General features: G+C 40.0%; 1 protein-coding gene across 1 annotated transcript in view; it reads right to left on the reverse strand.

Moving 5' to 3' along the window:
• Positions 1-1195: 1195 nt before the first annotated feature.
• LOC128702727 (decapping and exoribonuclease protein) overlaps positions 1196-22441 on the reverse strand; it is a 70411-nt gene continuing 49165 nt past the window's right edge. The window contains exons 5-7 of the mRNA XM_070101817.1: positions 19626-19721; positions 9603-9724; positions 1196-1428 (exon numbers count right to left, since the gene is read on the reverse strand). Of these exons, the coding sequence (XP_069957918.1) occupies positions 1211-1428; positions 9603-9724; positions 19626-19721 (436 nt within the window). The 3' untranslated portion in view covers positions 1196-1210. The remainder of the gene's footprint in view (positions 1429-9602; positions 9725-19625; positions 19722-22441) is intronic.

Genomic DNA, 22441 nt, shown 5'->3' on the forward strand with positions numbered 1-22441 from the left:
TCCATTGGGAACCTTTTAATACCTTATTATTATATTATAAAGGAGATATACTAGGAATAAGGTAAAGCGAGTTATTTATATTTACATGTGTGTTAACTAAAAAAATAAAAAACCATTCTGCTCCCTTTCTGTAGCTACATTCATCAGACACCTTTTGGCACTCTTCTTGAACTGGTTCATGCTATGACTGGCTTTGACATGTGTGGGCAGTCTGTTCCATTCTTTTATTGCTGTACAATAAAAGGTGTTTGAAGCCTGGCCAATGACTGTGGGTACTACAAAGTTGTGCTCTCTCCCCCTAGTACTATGATTGCTTTGGTTCCCAACCTTGACAAAATTGACAGCAAGATATTCTGGACACTGTTTGTGAGGAATTTTATAAACATGATTTAACTTCAGTTGCTTTACTCTGTCTTCAATATTCAGCATATACAATTGTTGCAATCCATCCTGGCCTACATGCTCTCTTGGACCCTGGTCCAGGATGAATCATGCCATTTTGTTCTGGGTGATTTGCAGTCTATCTTTCAGTTTTTTTTTTTTTTTTGGTCAAGGCAGAGTACCATGAAGAGCAAGCGTAATCCATATGACACTGTATAAGGGCTAGAAATAGGGTCCTGCTAGCCTCGGTAGGTAGACACTGTGCTTGTTTAAAGAGAAACTTCAGTCTGGCATTCGCTTTCTTTACTACACTGCCCAGATAGGGAGCCAAGGCCGGGACATCACTACTTGGATAAGACCCGGGCCGGGAGAATACCGGCGAATAAAAAAAAAACTGTTCCCTATCAGTTCTCCTGACATGCATGGGTCAAATGGGATTCCCAGATATTTTACTGAGGAAATTGAAGTGATGGGCTCCCCATTACACTGGACATTAAAATTATTTACTCTTCTCAGTTTATGCTTCGTGCCAAAGAGAATGGTTTTCGTTTTCTCGAGGTGTAACAATAGTTTGTTGTCTACTAATCATTTGCTGCAGGACTCCACTTTTAGTGTTATCACATTAGCTATATCTTGTAGGTCTTAACCTGACACTAACAGAGCACTGTCATCCGCATACAGTAGGAGTATGCACTTGACACTGATGAGTATGTAGTTTACATAACACAGAAATAATAAGGGACCCAGAATACTACCTTAGGGAACTCCACAGGCAGGGGTTCTGATTCAGTTTTGTTGATTTTGACAGTTTGTTTCCTATTGGGGTGCTTTACATTTTTAATACTGAATAACGACATATTAAAACATACCTGTGAATTTTTGCAATCTTGATCTTGACAAACGCGCTTAGATCCTTGAAGTTTTTCTTATATAAACCTGGGTCAACACAGTCCTGTAGTGGCGCAAACAGTAATGAAGTCTGGTCCACCATTAACTTGACTACACTCCGATACTCTTTGTTAGGTTTCACCCCATCATCAGGATCTCCTATGAAATTATTAAATGATTATAATTGTAACCATAAATTTTAAAAAGGTGGCCTCGGTCAGATGACCAAAAGCTCCAGCTGTGGGTCATCATATGACTAAGACCCATATGGAAATTAATTGGGAGACCAAATAACTTCCACAGGAAACAGTAAAAAACCAGTACAATCACTTTTAACGTCCTCCCACACACACTTAACGACTGTACATATTATTTGATAGTTACCCTTCTAGGAAGGTTTATACAGTAGTAACTAACCGTAGATATTATTAATGTAGTCCTAGGAACTTAACAATGAGAATGAGAACTCACAGGTAAGGACCCACTAGGGGCGAGGGGCAAGTGGGGACAGGGCGAAGAATAGTCGGTGAGAGGAATGTCTTGAGTCGAAGATAGAGTCGGGACTAGACCCAACAGCTAAGCCTTGGAAGCAGGCGGGAACAGCAACAGAAAAAGCAGGAGAACACTCAGTTGTCTGGCTGGCAAGCTATCTCATCACGCATTCTTGATGTTGATTGGCGGCTGGCAGAAGCTAGAGGCGTGGTCAAGGGAGGCTATCTTCTTGATTGGTCAGGTGTCGTTGAAGTGTGAGTCATGAATTGCTTCATTTCTTCAGTGGTGGTGGCATTCTTTATGTTGTGCAGTTGTTGGGAGGAAACGATGAGTAGTCTTGTAATCTTGGGTCGAAAGGCTGGGTCGGCTTGTAACTGGTGAAAGGTCAGCCTGAGTGCTGTGAAGGAGCAATGGGTTCCTTTACGATTTGTAAACTTGACTGTTCTGTCGACTAAATTCTCGTACAAAGTGTCGACATTCATGGTGGGTTCTTGGTCAGGAGTCGTATAAAAAGTTATATCTTTCCAGTGCAGGTATTGATCTCGGTGTTGGTCTTCTGTATCAATACGTAGAGTGATGACTGTTGAGGTTTTTGTTGGTGGTTGCAGCATGGAAGGTTCATTCAGTGTTGGTGTCTCCGCTACAGAGTGTATAGAAGACTGTGGTGGAATCGTGGCTTCTGATTGGTCCATTTGTGTAATGGTGAGTGGAGGCGAGGAAATGCTATTGGCGCCGCCACGACGAGCCAATCGACGAATAGCAGGCGTAGTGCTGTCTTGGATTTTTACAGATGAATGTTGATTGGAGGATTCAGAAGAGGAGGCGTCGTCGTTATCAATTATTAATTCCTTCAAGTCATCTGGCGCTTCAAAACTGACGATCTTCGGGATTATTTTCAAAATCTCAGCTGATGGTGGACTTGCAGGGAAGTTAAATGATGGCATGTTGTTAAGTGCAAGAAGTTCATTAATAATCGTGTTGAAAGAGCCAGGTTTCGCAGCATTTTGCATGTGAGCAAACATCATGCAGTAATAGAATTTGGTAGAGATATCATCAGGTGGAGGTTGGGTAGTGAGAGGTGGTGGAGACGACTGTTTAGTGGCTTGTAGAATCTTGGATGTTGTTGATTGAATCTTCGCAATTGCAGCGTATGTAGGAGAGGTTCCAGATGACTTCTTAGTTTCTTCCTTCAGTTTCTTAGAGAGGATATCTCTACACACTGGACATTTGGCTGCAAGAGTATGGTGATCACTTACAGTTGATGCAAGTGGGAGCAGCAGTGGAAGTGCAAGAACGAAAACCGTGACCTGCGGACCCACAGGTGGAACATATCTTCTTATTCTTCACGTGGCAGTCGGCAGTAGAGTGACTGTAAGAGTAGCATGTCCAACAAGGTGTTATGTACGTGAAGCGTTCAGGTTCAATCTGACGAGGGTTGATGTAGTAGTAAGAGATGGCCAGGCCTCAGACAGTGCTCTGGTCGCCATGGTAACGTCCAGAAACGTGACCTTCAGCATCGAGGAAGCGTTGGGGATCTTCACAACAGAGTCAATCTTGGCCCAGGTGTTGAGGTCTTCAAGTGATGACGTAATTTCCTCGATGGACATGTTCGTGAACACACAACGTTTTGCAAGCATGTATGGTGACGTGGAGATGGTAAAGCCGCGGTCTTCTAAGGTCTTCATGGCAGTAGGTGTAAGTACTTTGTCAGCTTCAGCATCATCGAGAAGAGTGACGATGAAAGCTTCTTTCAGTGAAGTAATCTTGGAGAACTTGGCGTTAAGACAAGTGTTGAGTGAGGTTGCAAGCTAAAGCTTCGTGGCGTCATCGACGACAGCAGACTTGGGTTTAATTCTCACACGATGAGACATCGTGGAGATGGTAGAGGTTCCCCTCCCCAACGGGGATCGTAGGGAGACTGTGCAAGTAAGGAGATCTGCTATGACCTGCCGAGGCGAGAGTCAAAAGCAGAATGTGTCTCTTCAACTTAACAAAGGTAGGATTAGGCCTTTAATATAGGTGGATATTAACTAGGGAGAACTGGCAACCCAAAAGTCATACGAAGAGGGAGACGTCAACTCTCAGTTGAATTGAAACTCAAAGATGGGAAGACATGCCGTGTCAAACTACCTGGAGAACAGGAATTAATACATTTCACCTGGAGATAATAACATCTTAAGAGGCTTCCCGAAATACTGTGGATATTAGTCTCTTCCAGGCAAACCCGCAATAAGACAAAACCTCGGTTTCCTACCAGCACAGTTGGCCAACATTTTTGGGGAAACGTAGGTTGGGGTTATCTGTGGGGTAAGAGTTGACGGATACGAAGACCAGATAAGTCCATCACTGCAAGAGATATTGAAGAAATAGAGAACTCTACACCACCAAGTGAGTACATCCTTCACTCGTGTATAGCTAGGAATTTCTTAAAAGAGCAGTAGTAACTGGAAATATGTTGCAGGAGCCACTTGTGAGCCTGGGTACTATTTCAGGGTGTCTGTGTCAACAGTACTTGCCAGGGGAGCAGCTTACAAGGGAGCAGTTCACACAGAAATTTCCAGAACCCGCATCATAAAACACTTGTCCTGTTTCCTGACAAATCTTACCTAACCTAAAACTTTGAAATATATTAATTTTTTATTAATACATTGGCCGTTTCTCACTGAGGCAGGGTAACCCAAAAAAGAAGAAACACTTTCATCATCACTCCCTTCATCACCATCTTGCCAGAGGTGTGTTGAAACTGCAGTTAAAAAACTGCAATATATCTCCACCCTTCCTTCAGAGTGCAGGTACTGTGCTTCCCACCTCCAGGACTCAAGTCCGGCTAACCTATTTCCCTGAATCGCCCCGTAAATGTTATTTTGCTCACACTCCAATGACACGTCAAGTCATAAAAAAGCATTTGCCTCCACTCACTCCTATCTAACATGCTCACACAAGCTTGTTGACAGTCTAAGACCCAAATGGAAATAAGTCACTCTGTCTGACTTTTTTGGGTTATCCCAGGTTCTCTACACATATGCTGCTACTTACGATAATCTATGTAACTGTATTTGCGTATACCTGAATAAACTTACTTACTTTATACTTACTTACACACACAAAGCTTCATTATCCCCTTTCTCCAACCTTTCCTAGGACGACCCAATCTCATTTTCCATGCGCTACAGATTTATACGCCCTCCAGTTCATTCTACTATGTTCCATCCTCTCTAAATGTCCAGACCGCCTCAACCCCTCTTCAGCCCTCTAAGTAATACTTTTAGTAACCTTGCGCCTCCTTCTAATCTCCAAGCTACGGATTCTCTGCATAATATTCACACCACATATCACCTTCAGACATTACATTTCCACTGCCTCCTGCCTTCTCCTTGTTGCGACTCCACAGAGCACCACTCACCTTTTGACCCTCGTCATTTCTAGGATTCACCTCGTCTTTCAGTGACCCATTTGCTAACAATTCCACTCCCAAATATATGAACACATTCACCTCCTCCATACTCTCTTTCTTTAATCTGATATCCAATCTTTCATTTCCTATTTTTTTTGTTATCCTCATCACCTTGCTCTTTCCTATGTTCACTTCTAATGTCATTATTTCACATACTCTTACACCAGCCATGAGTATCCTCACAACATGAAGTAAGCCTAGTTCGCTAGGCTCATGTTGTTTGTAGGATCGATGGTCAGGTGGATAGGGCAACATGTACATTGTCTTGTCTCATGAAGCAGGACAATGGCGTGGGATCGAGTCTCGGCAAGCCGCAGTTTTGGGAAGTGATTTAAGCAGGAAGAGAAAAGAGAAGGGAGGTTTTCTAAACATATTATACTAATAGTCGTAGTGCGAGAATTGAGATTAGTTGCAAGTGCAGGTAACACTGATGTTTTTGCCATAACTGAGATGTGGTTTAATATGAAAAATCGGGACATGCCTGCTGAATGTCACATTCAGGGTTATAAATTGTTCCGAGTAGACAGAAGTATCGGGAAGGGGGGTGGGGTGGCACTCTATGTCCGAGATCGTTTAAATTGTTGCATAAAAACGGGTGTAAGGTCTGAAACACATACTGAGTCTGTTTCGGTGGAATTTTCAGAGGGACACGAAAAACAGATTTTAGGCGTGATATACCGTCCCCCAAACTTGGATAGAGACCGAGGAAGACTACTGTGGGAGGAAATTGTTAGGGCCACAAGGCACGATAACGTTGTAATTCTTGAGGACTTTAACTTTAGTCATATTGATTGGAATTCCTTGACTGAGAATTTAGAGTCTAACGACTTCTTAGCGCTAGTTCAGGATTGTTTTTTAAAGCAGTTTGTTACAGAAACTGCAAAAGGAAATAACCTGCTTGACTTGGTTCTGGCAAACAAGGAAACCCTAGTTAATAATTTAGAAGTTTCAGAGGAACTTGGCGCAAGCTACCACAAATCAGTAGCATTGAATGGAAGTATGATAGTAGGGATAACTCAGTAACGGTCCCAGATTTTCGCTTAGCAGATTACATTGTGCTTAGAGAACAACTATCATCTGTGGACTGGGATAACGAAGAGAGCTACCAATATGAGAGCTTTCTAAACACTATACATGTTGTCCAAAGTACATTTATTCCGTATAAAGAAATTAGATCAAATAGAAAGGACCCTAAATGGATGAATAATAGGCTCAAATATCTTTTAGGGCAAAAGGAAGGAGTTTATAGGTGCATCAAAAGAGGTGAGGGTCATCTTATGAATCAATATATTGATATTAAGAGGAATGTTAAAAAGAGGATAAGAAAAGCTAAACGGGACTATGAAATTAAAGTTGCTAGGGATTCAAAAACTAACCCAAAAGGTTTTTTCCAGGTTTACAGAACAAAAGTTAGTGAAAAGATAGGCCCCCTTAAAAATAACTCTGGGCAAATTATGTAATATCACAGTCACTAGCGAAATGGTTATGAAACAGGTAGACCGACTGAAACAAAATAAATCCCCGGGTCCTGATGAGCCTTTTTCAAGGGTTCTTAAAGAATGCAAAATGGAACTCTGTGAACCATTGACTAATATTTTTAATTTATCTCTTCAAACAGGTATAGTGTCTGATATGTGGAAAATGGCCAATGTAATTCCTGTTTTTAAAGCAGGGAACAAGTCGTTACCATCAAATTACCGCCCAATAAGCCTAACCTCAATTGTAGGCAAATTATTAGTCAATTATAGCTGATAATATAAGAAGCCATCTTGATAAGCATAATTTGATTAATGATGTTTAACATGGATTCACGAGGGGCCGTTCCTGCCTGATTAATTTACTAACTTTCTTCAGTAAAGCTTTTGAGGCCGTTGATCACGATAAAGAATTTGATATTGTTTCTTTGTATTTTAGTAAAGCTTTTGATAGAGTACCACATCAGAGACTGTTAAAGAAAGTGGCTGCTCATGGCATTGAGGGAAAAGTGCTGTCATGGTCTAGTCATGGCTCACCAATAGGAAGCAGAGAGTGCGCATAAATGGGGTAAAGTCTGAGAGGGGATCTGTAACAAGTGGCATTCCACAGGGATCAGTTTTAGGCCCATTGTTGTTTTTAATATATATAAATGACCTTGACAAGGGAATTACTAGTGATATGAGCAAATTCGCTGATGACACAAAGATAGGTAGGATAATCGATTCGAACGTAGATATCACAGAACTTCAGGAGGATTTAGACAAGCTCAATTCCTGGTCAGAAAAGTGGTAGATGCAGTTCACTGTAGATAAATGCTTGGGAATGTTCATAACCCCAGCATCTATCAGCTTAATAATGTAGAACTTAGCCGTACAGAATGCGAAAAGGACTTGGGGGTTATGGCAAGCAGCAACCTTAAACCAAGGCAGCAATGCCTAAGCGTGAACATTAAAATGGTATAGAATACCGACAGGTTGTTTGGTAAGACACAAATGCAACTAACTGTTGCATGTGTGTCTTACCAAACAATGCCTAATCGTGCTTAATAAGGCAAATAGAATATTGGGATTTATATTAAGAAGTGTAAGCGACAGAAGTCCAGAGGTTATATTACAGCTTTATACATCATTAGTAAGGCCTCATCTAGATTAAGCAGCTCAGTTCTGGTCTCCATATTACAGAATGGATATAAATTCATTGGAAAATATTCAGTGAAGAATGACAAAATTAATACATAGCATTAGAAATCTTTCTTATGAAGAAAGATTGAAGTCCCTTAAATTGCATTCACTTGTAAGACGAAGAATGAGGGGAGACCTGATCGAAGTGTATAAGTGGAAGATGGGTATTAATAAAGGGGATATAAATAAGATCTTGAGGATATCTCTCCAAGAGAAAACCCGCAATAATAGATTCAAAATAGATACGTCAAGATTTAGAAAGGGTATAGGAAAGTATTGATTTGGAAACAGGGTAGTTGATGAGTGGAACAGTCTACCTAGTAGGGTTATTGAAGGTAAAACCTTGGGTAGTTTCAAATTTAGGTTGGATAAATTTATGAGTGAGAGGGGTTGGATTTGAGTGGGACTTGCACAGGAGTTAGTGGATTTATCAGAGCTTATTGTTACGGTAGAACTAAAGTGGGTTGTGCAAATATTCCGTCAGTGGGTTGGATTTGTAAAGGACCTGCCCAGTAAGGGCCAATAGGCCAACCGCAATGTTCCTCCTTTCTTATAATCTTATGTTAAGTCATAACTTCTACAAACATTGTAACAAATTGTCTTACAAAAAATGCAAAATAACAATCATAACCAAATTGTTAATACCAGAGATTGTTAACTATATCTTTCAAGTAAACTAACTTAATCTTTTGAATGTTTATAGGTCAGGTGAGGTTTGTCAGGAAACAGGGGAAATGTTTCCTGAGCTGGAGCTTTTGGTCATCTGACCGAGCAATTCCACTGACCTACCCGTTCACTACTTTTAAAAAAATGGTTCTGGTTATGGATTAGTCTTCAGGCTGTAGGATGTGCTCTGTATTAATTATATTTTGTAAATTTATAATAATAATAATAATAATAATAATAATAATAATAATAATAATAATTATTATTATTATTATTATTATTATTATTGTTATTATTATTATTATTGTTATTATTATTATATTATTATTATTATTGTGGAAAATACTGTATATATTTTCCAGAAATTCAGTATTTATATGTAAATAGATGGCCATACTGTATTTAATAATATTTGTCATAGAAAACGGAAAGCCTGCGTCTGCACAGACGAAACTCGCCATCTTGGTTTTGAATTTTGTACAAACGTTGGTGTAATGGGAAGAATTTTTCGTGCTCTAGAGGTTAAAATTGTGTTGACACCTCTCAAATAGGAGGCGATATTGGTGGATGTGCATTCCTGCATAACTTGAGATATCAGACGACTGGACAAGACAGCTCCAGGAACCTCAGATAAGCTCTCTAGATCTGTGTGTAATTCTGGCCAGCATTATTTGGATTCATAGATTTAGAGTGAGGTTTTCTGAGTATGATACACATTAATCTCCAGTCAAATTGGTGAGTGATATTAAGATACATTTTCCTTCTGTTATGTAATTGTGTGTATATATAACCATTTATTATTTTTAATATACAGTCCACAAATTTATATATTTACCAGTATTCCTGGTGTATGTATATTTCATTTAATTAATAGATCCAGAGCAACTTGTGGTTATGACAGTGGTAAGTATCGAAGGGGGACGTTTTTTGCGAACTAGGTGTCCCAAATTCCTACTTGTCTATGTAACATTGATAAATAATAATTATCTTTGTTATCATTTACTGTTATGTACATAATTAGTTACATTCAGATAAATGCAATTTTCAACAATTATTATTATTACCTCCTGTTATGTACTGCTTGATTTTATGTCCATAAATTTCATATTTGTTGGCCAAGTCATGTTGGGTTTTAGAAGTCAGTTTTCTGTTGGTGTGAGTCGTCATGTATATAGACCCATTAAATCTGAAACAGTAAAAAAAATAATAAAAACTGTGACACCGCAAATTAAAACAAGAAAAAGCATGCGAGCCGTGTTTATGGTGATAAATTACGAACGTCTTTGCTAATTATTGGCATATCGTTGCTCTTCTTCCCTTTATGACCCTCGTATAACAAAAGCACTTTAAACCCAGTTAGTAAACCCCTTCTTCTGTTGTTTCCTGGATCACATAGTGTGTCTCCATGTAGGGGCTGGATCACATAGTGTGTCTCCATGTAGGTCTGGATCACATAGTGTGTCTCCGTGTAGGGGCTGGATCACATAGTGTCTCCATGTAGGGGCTGGATCACATAGTGTGTCTCCATGTAGGTCTGGATCACATGGTATATCTCTATGTAGGTTTGGATCACATAGTGAGTCTCTGTGTAGGTCTGGATCACATAGTGTCTCCATGCAGGTCTGGATCAAATATTGTGTCTCCATGTAGGGACTGGATCACATAGTGAGTCCGTATGTAGGTTTGGATCACACAGTGTGTCTCGATGTAAGTCTGGATCACATAGTGTGTCTCCATGTAAGTCTGCATCACATAATGAGTCTCTATGTAGGTCTGAATCACATAGTGTGTCTCCATGTAGGTCTGGATCACATAGTGTGTCGCCATGTAGGTCTGGAACACATAGTGTGTTTCCTTGTAGGGCAGGATAACATAGTGTCTCCATGTAGGTTTCGATCACATTGTCTCCATGTAGGTCTGCATCACATATTGAGTCTCCATGTAGTTCTGCATCACATAATGTGTCTCCACGTAAGTTTGGATCACATAGTGTATCTCCATGTAGGTCTGGATCACATAGTGTGTCTCCATGAAGGTCTGGATCACATAGTGTGTCTCCATGTAGGTCTGGATCACATAGTGTGTTTCTATACAGGTCTGGATCACATAGTATGTCTCCATGTAGCTTTGGATCACAGTGTGTCTCCAAGTAGGTCTGGATCCCATAGTGTTTCTCCATAGGTCTGGATCACAGAGTGTGTCTCCACGTAGATCTGGATCACATAGTGTGTCTCCATGTAGGTCTGGATCACATAGTGTGTTTCTATGCAGGTCTGGATCACATAGTATGTCTCTATGTAGCTTTGGATCACAGTGTGTCTCCATGTAGGTCTGGATCCCATAGTGTTTCTCCATATAGGTCTGGATCACATAGTGTGTCTCCACATCGATCTGGATCACATAGTGTGCCTCCATGTAGGTCTGGATCACATAGTGTGTCTCCATGTAGGTCTGGATCACATAGCGTGTCCCCATGTTTGTCTGGATCACGTAGTGTGTCTCAATGTAGGTCTGGATGACATAGTGTGCCTCCATGTAGGTCTGAATCACATAGTGTGTTTCAATCTAGGTCTGGATCACATAGTGTGTCTCCATGTAGGTCTGGATCACATAGTGTGTCTCTATGTAGGTGTGCATCACATAGTGTGTCTCCATGTTCGTCTGGATCATATAGTGTGTCTCCATGTTTGTCTGGATCACATAGTGTGTCTCCATGTTTGTCTGGATCACATAGTGTGTCTCCATGTTTGTATGGATCACATAGTGTGTCTCCATGTTTGACTGGATCACATAGTGTGTCTCCATGTTTGTCTGCATAACATAGTGTGTCTTCATGTTTGTCTGGATCACATAGTGTGCCCCCATGTTTATCTGGATCACATAATGTGTCCCCATTTTTATCTGGATCACATAGTGTGTCCCAATGTTTATCTGGATCACATAGTGTGCCCCCTTGTTTATCTGGATCACATAGTGTGTCCCCATGTTTATCTGGATCACATAGTGTGTTCCCATGTTTATCTGGATCGCATAGTGTGTCTCCATGTAGGTCTGGATCACATAGTGTGTCTCCATGTACGTCTGGATCACATAGTGCGTCTCCATGTAGGTCTGGATCACATAGTGTGTCTCCATGTAGGTCTGGATCACATAGTGTGTCTCCATGTAGGTCTGGATCACATAGCGTGTCCCCATGTTTGTCTGGATCACGTAGTGTGTCTCAATGTAGGTCTGGATGACATAGTGTGTCTCCATGTAGGTCTGAATCACATAGTGTGTCTCAATGTAGGTCTGGATAACATAGTGTCTCCATGTAGGTCTGGATCACATAGTGTGTCTCTATGTAGGTGTGCATCACATAGTGTGTCTCCATGTTTGTCTGGATCACATAGTGTGTCTAAAGGTTTGTCTGGATCACATAGTGTGTCTCCATGTTTGTATGGATCACATAGTGTGTCTCCATGTTTGTCTGGATCACATAGTGTGTCTCCATGTTTGTCTGGATCACATAGTGTGTCCCCATGTTTATCTGGATCACATAGTGTGTCCCCATGTTTATCTTCTGGATCACATAGTGTGTCCCCATGTTTATCTGGATCGCATAGTGTGTCTCCATGTAGGTCTGGATCACATAGTGTGTCTCCATGTAGGTCTGGATCACAAAGTGTGTCTCCATGTAGGTCTGGATCACATAGTGTGTCTCTATGTAGGTCTGGATCACATAGTGTGTCTCCAAGTAGGTCTGGATCACATAGCGTGTCCCCATGTTTGTCTGGATCACGTAGTGTGTCTCAATGTAGGTCTGGATGACATAGTGTGTCTAAATGTAGGTCTGGATCACATAGTGTGTCTCCATGTGGGTCTGGATCACATAGTGTGTCTCTATGTAGGTGTGCATCACATAGTGTGTCTCCATGATTGTCTGGATCACATAGTGTGTCTCCATGTTTGTCTGGATCACATAGTGTGTCTCCATGTTTGTCTGGATCACATAGTGTGTCTCCATGTTTGTATGGATCACATAGTGTGTCTCCATGTTTGTCTGGATCACATAGTGTGTCTCCATGTAGGTCTGGATCACATAGTGTGTCTCCATGTTTGTCTGCATCACATAGTGTGTCTTCATGTTTGTCTGGATCACATAGTGTGTCCCCGTGTTTATCTGGATCACATAGTGTGTCCCCATGTTTATCTGGATCACATAGTGTGTCCCCATGTTTATTTCGATCACATAGAGTGCCCCCATGTTTATCTGGATCACATAGTGTGTCCCCATGTTTATCTGGATCACATAGTGTGTCCCCATGTTTATCTGGATCGCATAGTGTGTCTCCATGTAGGTCTGGATCACATAGTGTGTCTCCATGTAGGTCTGGATCACATAGTGTGTCCCCATGTAGGTCTGGATCACATAGTGTGTCTCCATGTAGGTCTGGATCACATAGTGTGTCTCCATGTAGGTTTGGATCACATAGTGTGTCTCCATGTAGGTCTGGATCACATAGTGTGTCTCAATGTAGGTCTTGATCACATAGTGTGTCTCCATGTAGGTCTGGATCACATAGTGTGTCTCCATGTAGGTCTGGATCACATAGTGTGTCTCCATCTAGGTCTGGATCACATAGTGTCTCTATGTAGGTCTGCATCACATAGTGTGTCTCCATGTTTATATGGATCACATAGTGTGTCTCCATGTTTGTCTGGATCACATAGTGTGTCTCAATGTAGGTCTTGATCACATAGTGTGTCTCCATGTAGGTCTGGATCACATAGTGTGTCTCCATGTAGGTCTGGATCACATAGTGTGTCTCCATCTAGGTCTGGATCACATAGTGTCTCTATGTAGGTCTGCATCACATAGTGTGTCTCCATGTTTATATGGATCACATAGTGTGTCTCCATGTTTGTCTGGATCACATAGTGTGTCTCCATGTTTGTCTGGATCACATAGTGTGTCTCCATGTTTGTCTGGATCACATAGTGTGTCTCCATGTTTATCTGGATCAGATAGTGTGTCCCCATGTTTATCTGGATCACATAGTGTGTCCCCATGTTTAGCTGGATCACATAGTGTGTCCCCATGTTTATCTGGATCACATAGTGTGTCTTCATGTTTATCTGGATCACATAGTGTGTCTCCATGTTTATCTGGATCACATAGTGTGTCCCCATGTTTATCTGGATCACATAGTGTGTCTTCAATGTTTATCTGGATCACATAGTGTGTCCCCATGTTTATCTGGATCACATAGTGTGTCTCCATGTTTATCTGGATCACATAGTGTGTCTCCATGTTTGTCTGGATCACATAGTGTGTCTCCATGTTTGTATGGATCACATAGTGTGTCTCCATGTTTGTCTGGATCACATAGTGTGTCTCCATGTTTGTCTGGATCACATAGTGTGTCTCCATGTTTGTCTGGATCACATAGTGTGTCTCCATGTTTATCTGGATCACATAGTGTGTCCCCATGTTTATCTGGATCACATAGTGTGTCCCCATGTTTATCTGGATCACATAGTGTGTCTCCATGTTTATCTGGATCACATAGTGTGTCCCCATGTTTATCTGGATCACGTAGTGTGTCTCCATGTTTATCTGGATCACGTAGTGTGTCCCCATGTTTATCTGGATCACATAGTGTGTCTCCATGTTTATCTGGATCACATAGTGTGTCTCCATGTTTATCTGGATCACATAGTGTGTCTCCATGTTTGTCTGGATCACATAGTGTGTCTCCATGTTTGTCTGGATCACATAGTGTGTCTCCATGTAGGTCTGGATCACATAGTGTGTCTCCATGTTTGTCTGGATCACATAGTGTGTCTCCATGTAGGTCTGGATCACATAGTGTGTCTCCATGTAGGTCTGGATCACATAGTGTGTCTCCATGTTTGTATGGATCACATAGTGTGTCTCCATGTAGGTCTGGATCACATAGTGTGTCTCCATGTAGGTTTGGATCACATAGTGTGTCTCCATGTAGGTCTGGATCACATAGTGTGTCTCCATGTAGGTCTGGATCACATAGTGTGTCTCCATGTAGGTCTGGATCACATAGTGTGTCTCCATGTAGGTCTGGATCACATAGTGTGTCTCCATGTAGGTCTGGATCACATAGTGTGTCTCCATGTAGGTCTGGATCACAAAGTGTGTCTCCATGTAGGTCTGGATCACATAGTGTGTCTCCATGTAGGTCTGGATCACATAGTGTGTCTCCATGTAGGTCTGGGTCACATAGTGTGTCTCCATGTAGGTCTGGATCACATAGTGTGTCTCCATGTAGGTCTGGATCACATAATGTGTCTCCATGTAGGTTTGGATCACATAGTGTGTCTCCATGTAGGTCTGGATCACATAGTGTGTCTCCATGTAGGTCTGGATCACATAGTGTGTCTCCATATTTGTCTGGATCACATAGTGTGTCTCCATGTAGGTCTGGATCACATAGTGTGTCTCCATGTAGGTCTGGATCACATAGTGTGTCTCCATGTAGGTCTGGATCACATAGTGTGTCTCCATGTAGGTCTGGATCACATAGTGTTTCCATGTAGGTCTGGATCACATAGTGTGTCTCCTTGTAGGTCTGGATCACATAGTGTGTCTCCATGTAGGTCTGGATCACATAGTGTGTCTCCATGTAGGTCTGTATCACATAGTGTGTCTCCATGTAGGTCTGGATCACATAGTGTGTCTCCATGTAGGTCTGGATCACATAGTGTGTCTCCATGTAGGTCTGGATCACATAGTGTGTCTCCATGTAGGTCTGGATCACATAGAGTGTCTCCATGTAGGTCTGGATCACATAGTGTGTCTCCATGTTTATCTGGATTACATAGTGTGTCTCCATGTAGGTCTCGATCACATAGTGTGTCTCCATGTAGGTCTGGATCACATAGTGTGTCTCCATGTTTGTCTGGATCACATAGTGTGTCTCCATGTTTGTCTGGATCACATAGTGTGTCTCCATGTTTGTCTGGATCACATAGTGTGTCTCCATGTTTATCTGGATCACATAGTGTGTCTCCATGTAGGTCTGGATCACATAGTGTGTCTCCATGTAGGTCTGTATCACATAGTGTGTCTCCATGTAGGTCTGGATCACATAGTTTGTCTCCATGTAGGTCTGGATCACATAGTGTGTCTCCATGTAGGTCTGGATCACATAGTGTGTCTCCATGTAGGTCTGAATCACATAGTGTGTCTCCGTGTTGGTATGGATCACATAGTGTGTCTCCATGTAGGTCTGGATCACATAGTGTGTCTCCATGTTTGTCTGGATCACAATGTGTGTCTCCATGTAGGTCTGGATCACATAGTGTTTCTCCATGTAGGTCTGGATCACATAGTGTGTCTCCATGTAGGTCTGGATCACATAGTGTGTCTCCATGTAGGTCTGGATCACATAGTGTTTCTCCATGTAGGTCTGGATCACATAGTGTTTCTCCATGTAGGTCTGGATCACATAGTGTGTCTCCATGTAGGTTTGGATCACATAGTGTGTCTCCATGTAGGTCTGGATCACATAGTGTGTCTCCATGTAGGTCTGGATCACATAGTGTGTCTCCATGTAGGTCTGGACCACATAGTGTGTCTCCATGTAGGTCTGGATCACATAGTGTGTCTCCATGTAGGTCTGGATCACATAGTGTGTCATGTTATCCTTCAAAGAAGTTTTCATTCAACAGAACTCTATTATATAACCTAGTTGGGTTATTGAGGCTGGGACTTTGGGTAGTTTCAAATTTAGGTTGGATAAGTACATGAGTGGGAGGGGTTGGATTTGAGTGGGACTTGCACATCAGAGCTTATTTCTTGGGTGGCATTGAAAATTGGGTTGGGCAAATGTTTTGTTAGTGGGATGAATTGTAAAGGACCTGCCTATTATGGGCCAACAGGCCTCCTGCAGTGTTCCTCCTTTCTTATGTTCTTATGTTCTTATATTCAGATTAAGTCTCGTAGTTGACTGGTTCCTGAGGATCATCAATGATCTCAACTACACAACATTGCATATTATAGAGGAATAGCTAGTTAACTATAGGCTGAAATCATGCAAGTAAATAACAGAAAAAATTATGTGATTATTCCTCAAGTAACTCGACCATTGAACATTAAAATGGTATAAAATACCGACAGGTTGTTAGGTAAGACACATATGTGTCTTACCTAACAACTCGACCATTGTTTTGAAGCAATCAAAACAATGGTTTAGGACACAGGTCTCCAAACTGCGGCCCACCACAAGATATTATACGGCCCGCAGCAATTTGAAATATTTATTAATAGTATTACTAATAAACCATCATTTTCAGTCACTTAAAGTTATGATTTTTTTCCTTGTAGCAATTTATATGTTCAAATTGGTTGAAATTTAAGCTCTAATCTTTTTATTTTTCAGATATACCCTTCAGTTATGGAAGGAATAGAACAGTGTAGAGTGAGTCCGACTGTTTAATGTAGACTGGGGGGCGTAAAGTGCTTCTTTGTACCACCAGATGATAAAGTCTTGTGTGTCGTAAGCCACGAAAGTTGCAGTTTTGAAGGATTATAATGTACATCGGTACTGTAAGACCAAACATAAACCAAGTTATTCCCAATTCATAGGAACAGCGTTGGGAAAATTTTGAATTAATGCAACGCAGGTTGATTCCCAATAATTTTCAGTTTCAATGTCTCATATTTGATGAATCGAATGATGTGACGCATCACAACTCCTGGTATTCATCCGTGACGTTGATAATGAATTCAGTGTCACACAAGAATTAGCATCAATGCATAACATGAGCAGCACAGGAACCGGAGAAGACATCTTCAAAGAACTGCAAAACATTGTATTAGAATATATCCTGGAGTGGAATAAACTGCAATACGTGACAGTTGATGGATGAGAGAACAAATCACAAAAGATTGTGAAGATGGTGGATTCTCAAAGCCCAGGCTTCTGCATTGCGCTATCAAACAGCAAACATTGTGCGGAAAATATGTGAATATATCTTGCATTCTGAAACCTGTTGTTTCAACAGTGAATTTCATTCTGTTTCACGAGCCTAATCATCGCCAGTTTCGTGATCTAAAAGAAACTGATTCTGAGTTCGTTGACTTACCATATACAGCAGCTCGATGGCTTACTTGTGGAAAGGTTCTATCAAGGTTCTTTCAACCCAGAAAGGAAATTGATTAATTTCCCACAGAGAAGAATCGTCCCAAACCATTTTTATCAAACATTGACTGGTTTTGGAAAATGGCATTTATTGCAGCTGTGACAAGGCATATGAATCAATTGACCCTGAAGTTGTAAGGTGAAACAAATTTGATCTGTGATTTATTCAGGCATATCTAGGCATTCAAGGCAAAATTGATGCTGCATTAAAATGGTATGAAATATCGACAGATTGTTAGGTAAGACACATATGCAACAGTTAGGTATTTTTATTTCGAAACGTTTCGCCTACACAGTAGGCTTCTTCAGTCGAGTACAGAAAAGTTGATAGAAGCAGAAGAGACTTGAAGACGATGTAATCAGTCCATCACCCTTAAAGTTTTGAGGTGGTCAGTGGTTCCAAGTCTGTATATTCTTACTCTACTAGTGACCTACGGCTCACCTCCTGGCGCTATATAAGGCTCATCCTATCACTTCAACTCCATATTATTCCAGACAATGGAACAATGCTCTTCTCCAGACTGAGGGACTGACCACCTCAAAACTTTAAGGGTGATGGACTGATTACATCGTCTTCAAGTATCTTCTGCTTCTATCAACTTTTCTGTACTCGACTGAAGAAGCCTACTGTGTAGGCGAAACGTTTCGAAATAAAAATACCTAACTGTTGCATATGTGTCTTACCTAACAAAATTGATGCTATTTGAAGGACATGTGAAGGTTTCTAACTTGGTTCATTTTCCATGTTGTCAAAAAATTCAAGAAAGTGAAGCAGAATTTCCTTCTTCATTTACAACACAAATCATTAATGACTTGCAAAAAACAATTTCAGAAACAATTTTTTGATCTTGATGTAAAGTAGGTGAAAAAAAATCGTTTCACAATGCATTTTACTGCGATATTGAAACACTCCCACGTCAGTTTCAAACTGAAATTATTGATCGTCAGTCAGATGACAAACTGAAAGAAAAGTATAAAGAAGGAAATCTGACCTAATTTTGTAATTTTTTCAACCTGAACAGTTTCCAATTTTGAAGTGATTATACTTGTTTATTCGTACCAGTTTTTTGGTACAACGTATCTTTGTAAACAAAAATTTTCAAAATGTCTCAATGTCACAGAAATTTATCTGACGAATATTTGAAGTTTATTATAAGAACATTCTAATAATTGGCTCCTAAAGCTCAGTTCAATAATATTTTGAAATTAAAAAAACCTGTTCCGTCATTCTCGTTAATCTCGTGCAAATTAATCTTGTGTTAGTTTTTCTCATCTGCAGTTCAGTAATTCATTATGCTTGGCATTTTGACTCATTATATATGTCTCAGTGTAAGGTCGGTACTGAAGAATGAGAAACTTATGCAACATATGGGAATCTTTGAGGAAACGTTTCGCCACACAGTGGCTTCATCAGTCCAATACAAAGCAGGTGAAGGGGGTGGGGGAGTTTGAGGTAATCAGTTTCTCAACCTGGAATCGATGCATTGGACTGATGAAGCCACTGTGTGGCGAAACGTTTCCTCAACGAAGATTCCCATATGTTGCACAAGTGTCTCATTCTTCATCTTGTCGGTTTTCGAAACCATTTATCAAAACCATGGTAGTATTGTTTCTTCGTAATTGTCACTTTTCTCTTTTGTTCTCAATCACATCATGATGATTGAAAAAAAAACTTATTCATCCATTTAAATTTATTTATAAGACTGATTTTTTTCCATTTCCCAACGAAAACGTGTAAAATATAAAGAGTGACTCTCGTAGTGAAAATTTTGGAACCCCCAAGTTTAGGATATTATCTGGCTACCTCATCACATCAACCTATTATAGGTGTATATTTAAATTAGATAAAGATAAATTTAGATGGCAAATGAACTGGTTAAAAAAGTTATTAGGAATGTTATAACTTCAAGTGAAAAAGAAACTTACTCTACGGCATCAATACTCCATATTTCCCCAGGACTGTACTGTGTTCTCATAATGGTGGAGAACACATTTCTGATGCCAATAAAATCAGCCGCCAGTCTGAAAAAAAAATATATGTTTATATATGTTCGCCCTATAATCGGCGATACACACCGTACATGCCACCTTTATATCAACAATGTATCTCTGTATATATATATATATATATATATATATATATATATATATATATATATATATATATATATATATATATATATATATATATATATATATATATATATATATATATATATATATATATATATATATATATATATATATATAAGACAAGACAAGCCACGGGGGAGATCTTTAGTTCAAGTACTTTCACACTTCTCAGTGCATCATCAGGAGCTGTACAATGTTGCAAGGGCAGCAACAGGAGAAGTAGGGTAAGTTTTTCAGAGAGTGGTAGTGCGGTGGCACCAACCTCTGACTGAGGTAGATAGGCCAGCGGAATGCCAACCACACATCGGTCCCCCCAAACTCCACCACATATGGGGTCAGGTGGAGTAGGCCCCACAGTTTGCAGATAGGAGATAGTTAATAGCCAGACCTGAGTTTCTAACAGCTGGGAACAGGTCGTTATGTAAGAAGTTATATTACAATAGTGGATCATTTACATACAGAATGCAGCTAATGTGAACAACCTTCTAACTGATGAAATAGAGGGAATAAATCCCTCATTTTGTCAACCGGATTGCAGAACATTCCAGAATATTCAGGAAATACTCTGTACTCACCTAACTGTACTCTGTGTTAATATGTACTCTGTGTTAATATGCCTGTGTGAATTCTCGTATTCAAGCTTTCCTTTCTTATAATTAGGCAATTCCTGATTTTTAACACCATTATTATCCACTATCATCTGCTAATAATATTATTGTTAACAGTATAATATTACTAACAACCTAATTCAATAAACCACTGAACTAGTTGCAATCACCAGGTTGCAGTCAACTATGTGTACCTTGTACTGCTGTACCTAGATGGGTTAGGATCTCTATAGGTCACTCTGCACACATACCTAAATGAACCATCATGACTACTTCCTTACTACTGATGTTATATCACTCACGTTGCAGTCTATATTGCAGCACACCACCTAGAGCACCTCTAGCATTACGATACTTGTATGCAGCAGCATCTGAGTGGGCTATACCAACGGCAGACCTAACATTAAATATCGCCGTTTGCGACAGACTTAACAAGATGTTATATATTATATATCGACGTTCACGACGGGCGTACCACGATGTTCAGTTTGTAGACTCTGGTCAAACATAACTGAAACATCATGAAACCCCCTGGCAAAAGGAGCAATCTTGCTCTTTTGTATAGCACAATACATTCCATTAAATAACTATTGAGTTTGTACAGCCCATATGGGACTTTTTAAATATAAAAGACTACCCTTTGGAATTTCCTCAACTGGTATTTTCCAAAAATTTATTTCCCAGTTGTTTGTTAAATTTGGATGATATCATAATGAAGCTGACCATGATGATAGACTCAGGCAGGTGATGAATATTTTGCAAGAGCATAATGTAGTACTGAATAAGAATAAGTCAGTGTTGAAAACCAGATCAATTGAATATCTGGGGCATGAAATTTCAGGGGAGGGTATTAAAACATCTAAGGTGGAGGCTATTGTGAATTTACCTTCACCTGAATCTATAGGTGAAATTCTCCTTTAAGGGGATGATGCCATATTACTGTAAATTCATTAAAAACTTTTCTTTAATTTTGGCACCATTGTATGATTTATTAAAAAAAGGCGGATATATTTGAGTGGTCTTCAGTGGAAGAGGAAGCTGTTCAAAGAATTAAAAAACAATTAGTGTTCAGTTTTGTTGACTAATTTTACAGGAGAACATCCATTAATAATTGAGGTTGATGCTCCTCTATAGGTGTTGGATGTGTGTTAATCCAAGAAGTAAATGGCCAGGAAAAACCTGTATATTTTTCTAGTAAGAAACTTTCTCCAGCAGAACAGAATTATTCTCAACTTGATAAAGAAGGTCAAGGTTAAGAAATTCATATATTTTTTGCTAGGAAGAAAATTTGTTGCTCACACAGATCATAAACATTGTTAAGTTTGTTTGGAAAAGAAGAACATATTCCAGTAAATGCAAATGCCAGAATTCAGCGTTGGTCTCTGTTATTAGCTCAGTGTGATTATGAACTGTTAATCAAGGCTGGCAAGGAAAATGTTATTGCAGATGCATTAAGGAGACTACCTATTGAAGATCACAGCTTAGAGTCAGTTACACCTATGGAATATGTAAGATTAGTAGAGTCACTTGATTTACAAAATATAGTGGACCCCCGGCATCCGATATTAATCCGTTCCTGAGAGCTCATCGTATGCCGATCCCATCGTATGCCGGGGGTCCACTGTATCTCATTTGACAAAATCAAAGAGATAACTGGGATAGATGCTATGTTATCCGAAGTAGTAAATAATGTTAAATTTGGGTGGTGTAAGAACAGTGTACCTTTATCTGACTATAATTCTGTCAAATCAGATCTGACTATTTGTGATGATGTATAATTATATAAGAATAGAATGGTATTGCTTGTAAAATTAAGATGTAAGGTATTAGAGCATTTACATATGAGTCATAATGGTATCAATGATATGAAAGCAGAAGCAAGGACGTGGGTCTAGCAGCCAAAGATGGACCAAGATATTGCGGAAGTGACAAAGAATTATCCGATTTGTTTATAGAATTTTAAGCCAAGTTCATCTCCTGTCCTATCTTGGCCCAGCACTG

The sequence above is a fragment of the Cherax quadricarinatus genome, chromosome 79 (genome assembly GCF_038502225.1).
Source record: "Cherax quadricarinatus isolate ZL_2023a chromosome 79, ASM3850222v1, whole genome shotgun sequence".
Taxonomy (NCBI): domain Eukaryota; kingdom Metazoa; phylum Arthropoda; class Malacostraca; order Decapoda; family Parastacidae; genus Cherax; species Cherax quadricarinatus.